This window comes from Anopheles coluzzii, chromosome 3 (genome assembly GCF_943734685.1).
Source record: "Anopheles coluzzii chromosome 3, AcolN3, whole genome shotgun sequence".
NCBI classification, from domain to species: Eukaryota; Metazoa; Arthropoda; class Insecta; order Diptera; family Culicidae; genus Anopheles; species Anopheles coluzzii.
Window position 1 is genome coordinate 11651635 of NC_064671.1, and position 8250 is coordinate 11659884.

The following is an 8250-nucleotide window of genomic DNA, read 5'->3' on the forward strand; positions in this document are numbered from 1 at the left end:
AGAAATTTTCCAACGCTTGCTCGAATTCTTCTGGTTCGTTCTTGTTCGTTGAAGTAGTCCGCTCTTGTCCGTGGGCATTGCAGGGGTCTTAATCCAATCCATATTCCAGGGCTCTTTGGGATGGTTAGTTTGCATCATTCTGCATTCTTGCCAGTTGAGTTGAGTTGAGGTGCTTTGAGAACTCTTGCGGAACTCTTTTTGAAGAGTTTATCTTTACAAGGACTTCGTCCATGCCAAAGACCTTCTGTCTCAAAATAGTTCAATTGTATTGATGACCAATAAATTGTGGGAACGAACCAAAAATATATGGGATACGATTAAAAAATTAGAGATGGGTTGTCCAGATCGCACCCACGGTTCCGCTCCGGTTCTGGCAAGGTTGTTTCCGATTCCAATTCCAGAGAAATGGAATCGCTAGCTCCGCCGGAATCGTAAGAATCGTCCTGAACCGTCCGGAATCGCCCTGAATCATCCGGAATGGTCCGGAATCGTCTGGAATCGTCCGGAATCATCGGAATCGTTCAGAATCGTCCGGAATCATCGAAATCGTTCAGAATCATTTGGAATCGTACGAAATCGTCCAAAATCGTAGTCGACCGATATTTGTAAATGTGCGTAAAACTTCAACAAAATGCCCATTATAGGTTCGAATCCTGAATGGACCAAGCCTAGATGAGATGGGCTATAGATACAACAGTAAGGCACAGTTAGATTAATTCGATCACATAACGATAAGTGTTAGCCGGTCTCGTGGTACAGTCTTCAATTCGTACGACTTAGCAATATGCCCGTCATAGGTTCAAGCCCCAAATAGACCGTGGTGCCTTACGTAGGACTTTTGGCTTAGCCTGCTATTAAATTTTCAACAGACTCGTCTGGAATAAGATTTTACCATATTTTTGATTAAAAACTTTGAACTAAGTCTATAAAATGCATAACCTCAATAGATGTGGGCCTGCGGCAAATGTATTTTCAAAGCCAAGTGGTTCGCGATCCTAAAAAGGTTAAAGAATGAAAAATATATTAAATGTGTATCGCACATTAACAAACATCGGTCGACTACGATTCTGCACGATTCCGGCCGTTTTCGGACGATTCCAGACCGTTCCGGCGTGAGTGATGGAACCTACCCTTCGGAACTGGTTCCGAAATTTGATGGAACCGTCCGGACCCAGTTCCGCTTTTTTTGTGAATTTTGACCAACTTTAGAATAAATCGGTAACCAACCAATAAATCGTGGGAAACCCTGTATTACTCTTGCTCGAACGAGTCAGGTCATCGATACGTCAGTGTTTCCCTTGCAAACCCTCACCCACCGTTTGGTCTATATGATGCATTCAGATGCAAGTTCTGTTCAACATTTACCGTGAATAATGCGTGATTGATATTTTCTGTTGTAAATTAAAGCATTCCCTCAACCTTTACTAACCTTTTCTATTTTTGTTTTTGCTCCAATATTTAAGCTATCGCCCAAACAATCGCCTCCAAATGTGGCACCTCCGCCTCCCCCACCGCCACCGCCAATGCTGGATGGGCCGCTAAGCCCGTCGAAGGCACCGGTCGCGAACGGTGACCTGTACAACATGCCCAAGATGCACCAGCTGAAGAAGATTCCACCCCAGGAGAAGATAACCTACGATGATCCGCGCAGCGATTTAATGAAGGCCATCAGGGATGGTACGTTTCGCAACACCGTCGAGCGCGCTCTGTTCATCCCTCCCTCAAATTGCTAATCAATTTTATGTTCTGTTTTCTTCTCCCCCACTCCCCCACAAAGGTATCAAACTGCGCAAGGTGGAGAAGCAAAACCACGAGGCGAAGGAGAACGATCGCAACAAGGGCCTGCACGATGTGGCCTCCATCCTTGCCCGTCGCGTCGCCATCGAGCTGTCCGAGTCGGAGTCGTCCGAAAGCGACGACGACAGCGAGGGCTGGCAGGAAACGAACGAAACGTCCGCATGACATCAGGAGAGCGTGGCGGCGGGCGGCGGTGGCAAGAAGAAGTGAAACAAGGTGTAGCGCCTCTTTCGATAGAGCGCTTCCTTCTCCTGCCCTCATTCTCCCCCGCATGTCGCATCTGCTGCTGTGTAGTGGTGGTTGAAGCGATATAATCGCTATTTCAAACCACTGCTGCTGGGCGTGTGGAAGTGGTTGTGGTGAAAAAAAAAAAACAAGGAACCCCAGGCAAAGGGATCGCTCGTAACGGAAGGAGGACAACAAAGACGGGTTTTTGTTTTCGCGATAGTTTTTGATGATGCAGTGTATTTATTTTGAAGACACAACCCACTCACCACTACCAACGTGGTGGGGCGTAATCAAGCAATTTGGTTTCCCTGCCGGTGGCTGGGACTGGCCCTAAAGAAATGATCGCGAAATGATGTAGGAAGACACATTTATATTCGAGATTATATTAATAATAGGTTGTATTTAGCGCCAGGCCGAGCGGGTAAACGAAAGCCTAAGGCGATTGTATCGATTAAGTTCTGATGTTAAGTTGTACAAAGATAGTTTTCCACTATTTATACACACGCGAGAGAAGAAGAAGCCGCTGGCCCAAACAAAATATGGGAGGGAAAAGGTGAGGTAATGTGGTTACCACCCGGTCACACGATGATCGAAGGGAGGCGAGAGAAATGAAGGAGCAAGGTCTCACTCACTCTCTTACTTTGTTGCGGAAACATACTGAACATTCTTGTATAGATTATTTTGTTTTCTTTTGTTTTAGAATGTCCCATTTTTTCCCCCGAACATGATTAACTTTGCTACGATGAAGGCAAAAGCTGGGTATGTGTCTCACAGACACTACCGTGGCGTAGGATCATTTAAAAGAAAACAAACACTTACTGGCGCATACACAAGTAGAAAAATGCTGCCGCCGACGGTCCTGCTGGTGCGGGACGAAACGTTGCAAACACACACAAGCACAGGCGTGCACACACAAAGAAGGAGCCAGCAATTTGTACACGTAAAAGAAAGGGACAACTTTGTAAACGTAGCCGTACACCAATGTAGTTCTGTAAGCAGTTAGACGACGAGAAGATGCAAACGAAAATGCCAAACAGAGAACGAAACGACGAGTGCGATGGAGGGAACGAAGATAGAGAGGTAAAGCATTTTTTGTGTTAATTGTTATCCTTAAATGAGATAGCAAACCATCATTCTGGAGGGGGGGGGGGGGGGGAGGGATAATGAATGAATACATTCAAGCAAAAGCTGTTGCAAAAAGCGTAACAAAATAATCAAATCAAATGGGAAAGTATAATTAACAGCTTTCCAATTGTAAAGCTCGCATTTAATGATCCCAAAATTAGTGGCATTAGTCTGGCCCGGTTTAGTTCAGGCACTTTAGGCAAGCCTATCTCTCTCACTGGCTAGTGATTGTAATGTGGAGCTAGTTCTCTGGCTAGACATTTACTTTCTAAATAGCTGGATGAATATGAGTTTCATCCTTTTTTGTTTGCTTTATCTGTTATCTTTCGGTGGAGTGTTCTCGTTTGTTGGTGCACTCACAGCCGTCGCTGTTTCCGTTTTCGGTAAAAGAAAAACAATATTCCTACTGTCACAGTCAAACCCACACTAAACACAACGATTTAAATGCGCTTTATTTAGCTTATATGTAAAAGAAGAAGAAGAAGAAAAAAACATTTATTTCCTGATAAAAAAACAAGAGCATAAGAAAAGAAAACGGGGAAATTATTATACAACACAAAAAAAAGACATTAAAATTAAAATAGCTACAAATAGAACAAGCTGGCAAACAGAATTTGCTGAAACCGCTGTGTGTAGTGCTGTAGTGTGAGGCAAAGGTAACACAATTTCCGCTTGCTGCCCCTTGCGCGTAGATATTGTTGCATTAGTGAACAAACCTTAAAGAACTATTTAAGAATCGTCAACGCAAACGCAAAACAAACCAGACAAACCAAAATCGCTCAAAACTGTGCATGCATTGTTAGTTCAGCTTTAAAGTGTGTGTTTTTTTTTATTATTTCCCTTCATGAAAACAGTTTTCCGAACTAATTGTGTATGCTATTAATTGAAAAATACTTCTTCTTCCTAATCATTTTCTACTTCTTCTTCATTATAGCGTGTGCTTGAGCTTCTATTCGGCCAACCCGTGTACTACCAGTGTGTAATGTTAAATTAATTTGAATTAATATGAAATGCTCAAAGTTTTCCCTTCACAAACCTAAAAAGCTCACATTTTGTAGGTCTAAAATGCTTAAGCAAATCAAACGCTCTTTCGCTCGCTATTGCTATTATTCGCTTGCTGGTAAATGCTCAGCAAAGCTTTTCCCTGCCCTGGAGCTTTACAGCTTTTATCTTGCTTATTGGAAACTTCTTATTGGAATTCAAAACATCAATTAGAAATCGTAGAAAAGGCAACAATCCTTATATGAAGGCAAATTTATCGCGATTCTTATTTCCAGTGCAGCAATGTTGCTACCCATCAGGACAGCAGCTTGGTGTTGAGCCAAGAGCAAAATACCAAATTTCAGGAACGATCCGAACAGGGACAGAGGATGCGAAACGATCATCTACAGTTAGATTAGAGATCTCTTCTACGCTCGAATGCAATTGCAACCCAAATAGCCAAAACAGAGTAATCATTCGATCAAAGTCATTGAAAAGATTAGCAAAAAAAAAACAGCAGTAATACAAATAACACACACAATATAAAGCGAATACTATATACATATAAATAGATAGTTAACCAAGTAATACAGCAAAACCAACCAATATCTTCCTTTGTACGTGGGTCGCTTGTTGCAGCAACACCCAACAATCGTGCATAAAAAAAAAAAACAAATGCAAACTGCAAACAAACCAGAAAACCATTACAATTTAATGAATGTAAGCTAGCGTGGCAGAAACAATATAGAACGCGCACACCACCAACCTGTGTGTTTTGGTGCGTGCGCGTTGCTGACAGGGGGGTGTTTGTGTGGGGCAGTTACACGCCTTTGATATTAGGGAAACAAACGGACGCCACACAGACAGTAGTGGGGTGAATGTTTCATTGATAACTAAATGAAAACAGTGAGCAAATACTCCTCGAAGGAAGAAGTGGTGTGTATGTAGCATTTATCGCGCCTGATAAAAACGGCGCGAGAAGAAAGGGGGAGTGCTAGTCGTGAAGAAGGTAAACTTTTCACCACCAAACGTTAATGCGCAAACCACTACACTCTGTTCACAGTAGAGTGGTGGAAGTAAGCAAATAAGCAAAACAAGTTGATTGGTTTCTGCATTAAGCTTTAGTCGTTCATCGTTTATGAAAAATATAGACCACTAGTAGAGAGCAGAAAACAAGCTGAAGATGGAAATGGACTGTGTAAAATTGTACACAAGTGCGGTGGGGAGGGAATTTTTAGGTACTTTCCCCCATCCGGTGTATGTATAAAAACAAATGACGAAAGAAGTCACACAACGTTTTCTCACACGGAAGTTATTTTATATTTTGTTTCCTTTGTTATTAAAGTTTAAGTTACTGAAGCGCCTCCCCTGATCCTATCGTTGTATGTGTGTATAGCTTTCCTTTCACTTTTTGTTTCGTGCGAAAAGTGTCCTTTCTTTTTGTACGTGTATTATAAGTTCTTTATACATAAAAAGGTTAAAAACGCAGCAAAAGGCAACACACATTGTTTTTTTTTTTTTTGTAATGAAATGTGAAACAAGAAATGTGAAGCATAGTAGAAATTGCTTAACCAGGCAATAAAGAGGAGAGCGTTTCCAATAACATTAAAAAGTAAAGCCAGAAAATAGTGGAACCAGAAACAAAATACACAACCACCACTTGGATCATGGTAATTAGACAAACTAATCGAAGAAATAAAGTGAAACTTGCAAGAAAAAAAAGTGTATAAAATTAAGCCTATTTACCTAAACGCATTGTTCTCTTTTACAGATAAGAAAGATTCACAGATTGAAAGCAACAAAAGCGGCACATGGAGCCAGTCCAGACATACATCGTCCAACAAGATCTGGAACGGAAACGAATGAATCTGTCGTGTTGCGCGCACACGCATCCGTTGTGTAATTGCGCACATTTTTTTATGTAAGTGTGCGGATGTTGAATAGGTCAGTAATGCGCATAGACTGGACCGGACCCCAGGACCAGGGCATGCTATCTCAAAACTAATGCGCTAAATAAAGTGCCTGCTCGCGCAAGTGGACGCGCAAGCCTTATCAGCAGCGCACACGCGAGCGCTCCAAGCGCAAAACAGCAGTGTGTTCTATAATATCAAAACACCAAGGCCCTCACGAGCCACGATCTTGACATGGAAAGACACAAGTGTTTTGTTGTGTCGCGATGGAGTTTGCAATTTAGGACTAAACATAAACCCCACATCTCGTTCCATGGTGTTTAAATTGCGCAGCATGTTCGACAAACAGACACACGGGCGCGGAATTTGACCCCCTTCTGTTACGTAGCAGTATAATACCCCTAACTACGAAAGAGGATGTTTCTTCTTGTTTAGTACATTAGAAAAAAGAATGATTCCTTCACCGGCAAACCGGATAACACATAGAAATGATGCGAATGGAGAAGGAAAACAGCACTGCACTGCAAAAACGTAATTCAAAAACGTCTATGCCTTGGCCAAGGGAGTGATTAGATGACGAAGGAGTAGTAACCTATCCCTGTTATTTACTCTTACTCGTAAATGTGTGAAATTATTGTTTACAAAGCCGTTGATGCTTAAAGGTTCATGAGCAGATGACTCAGTTTCCTGTTTTGTTGGGCTAAACAGTGGAAGTTTCCAATATGCGCACCGGGTCTCCCAAAGGAGTAGAGCGTCATACGTGCTCAAAACAAACACATTGCTTATAAAAAAACAATTGAGAAGAAGTAGCCAACGTCCGCCGTAGAGCAAGAAAAAAAGACGGTTGGCTCCAGAGAGGATCGAACTCACGACCTTCGCGTTATTAGCACGACGCTCTAACCAGCTGAGCTATGGAGCCGCTTGCATGCAGGGGCGACACAACGCAATACAAATCAGCACAGCAGATCACACTTGCAATACCCTCGGAGCTTAGTAAAAATACCCAAACGCATGCGCATTTACACCTAAATGCCCCGTTTTACGGAAATTTGTTTGTCAGGCATGATGACGTTGCTTCGGGACTATCTTTAAACTGATAAAGTGTTGTAAAACACCCCAAAACCGGGGGGATTTTACACGCTGTTTCACTTCCTACGTCTCCGTGACTCAAAATCCGTTTTTGTAGTGTTTTTGTTTTGCACGTTTTGTTTTTGATTATCATTTGTTTTGGTTGCATTTCCTTATCGCTCTCTGTGTTTAGCTAGTTTGTTTTTGTTCGTGCTTGGTTTTATTCCTCTTTTTTAAACTGAACAAAGTATTAGCTTGTATAGTTTAACATTTTCTCTCTTCTTGTGTTCATTATGAGCTCTTTTTTATTTTTACATATTTTCCTTTCCATATTATTTTAAGCGTAAAACTATAAAAAATAGTCAGAGAAAATTGAGAATAACTTTTTAAACTGCCTCAACATACAAAAGTCGGCAAAAACTACTGATAACAGCAGCAAAAAAGTCATACGCCTTATTTGGTCGTGCAATTAACTATCCAGCATTATGCATGATCATTTTCATCCTACAAATTGCTTCGCCATCACATTAGTTGCACCTTTGCCTGTGGGGCGTAGTGCGTGCCACCGACCACCGATTCCCTTTTAGCGCACACAAGAGCCGACCCTTTAAGAGCATTGTCCCCCGACCACCTTCTTCCCGTTATGACCCGTTGGCCTTCGGAGCGGTCGGAACGGTCGGGACAAAATCGCATACCACCATCCACATAGGCACAGGACTTGAGGTCGATAATTTCACACTGATCACGCTGCAACAACTCCTTTAATGGTAAGCAGAAAAAAAGAGCTCAAGAATCATTCTTATACAGAGATCCCTGGGGATGACTTGGCGCTCTTGCTGGGTCCTCATTGTAGGAGGCAACTTCCGCATAAGCAGAATGGTAACTTGAGCAGAATATAGATTTAAAAATCACCGTGATTCGTGATGGTGTAAGGATCTCAAAAGGGCTTTTGGTTTGTTTAAATAGAAAAGCTTATCCCTTGTTCATATATATATATAGGTCTAACTTCCGTTATGCTACTGTGAAGATACACCTTCTACATGTGTAGCTAGGCGTTACGTCTTCATCTTCAAGACATTCTTCATCTCTGCTCTGGCACACACGCAACAGCAAACTGAACACGCATCAATTCCGCATTTTC

General features: G+C 42.1%; 1 protein-coding gene and 1 non-coding gene across 7 annotated transcripts in view; one reads left to right on the forward strand and one right to left on the reverse strand.

Moving 5' to 3' along the window:
• The window catches only part of LOC120958299 (wiskott-Aldrich syndrome protein family member 3), a 30749-nt gene extending 25096 nt beyond the window's left edge, over positions 1-5653 (forward strand). For all 6 annotated transcript variants that reach the window (XM_040380994.2, XM_049610753.1, XM_040380995.2 and 3 more), the window contains exons 5-6: positions 1464-1677; positions 1778-5653. In XM_040380994.2, coding sequence (XP_040236928.2) covers positions 1464-1677; positions 1778-1962 — 399 coding nt within the window. In that variant the 3' untranslated portion in view covers positions 1963-5653. The remainder of the gene's footprint in view (positions 1-1463; positions 1678-1777) is intronic.
• A 1233-nt stretch (positions 5654-6886) lies between these two features.
• Trnai-aau (transfer RNA isoleucine (anticodon AAU)) lies at positions 6887-6960 on the reverse strand. Its single transcript has one exon. It is a non-coding gene; the product is annotated as a tRNA-Ile (tRNA).
• Between the last annotated feature and the right edge of the window lie 1290 nt (positions 6961-8250).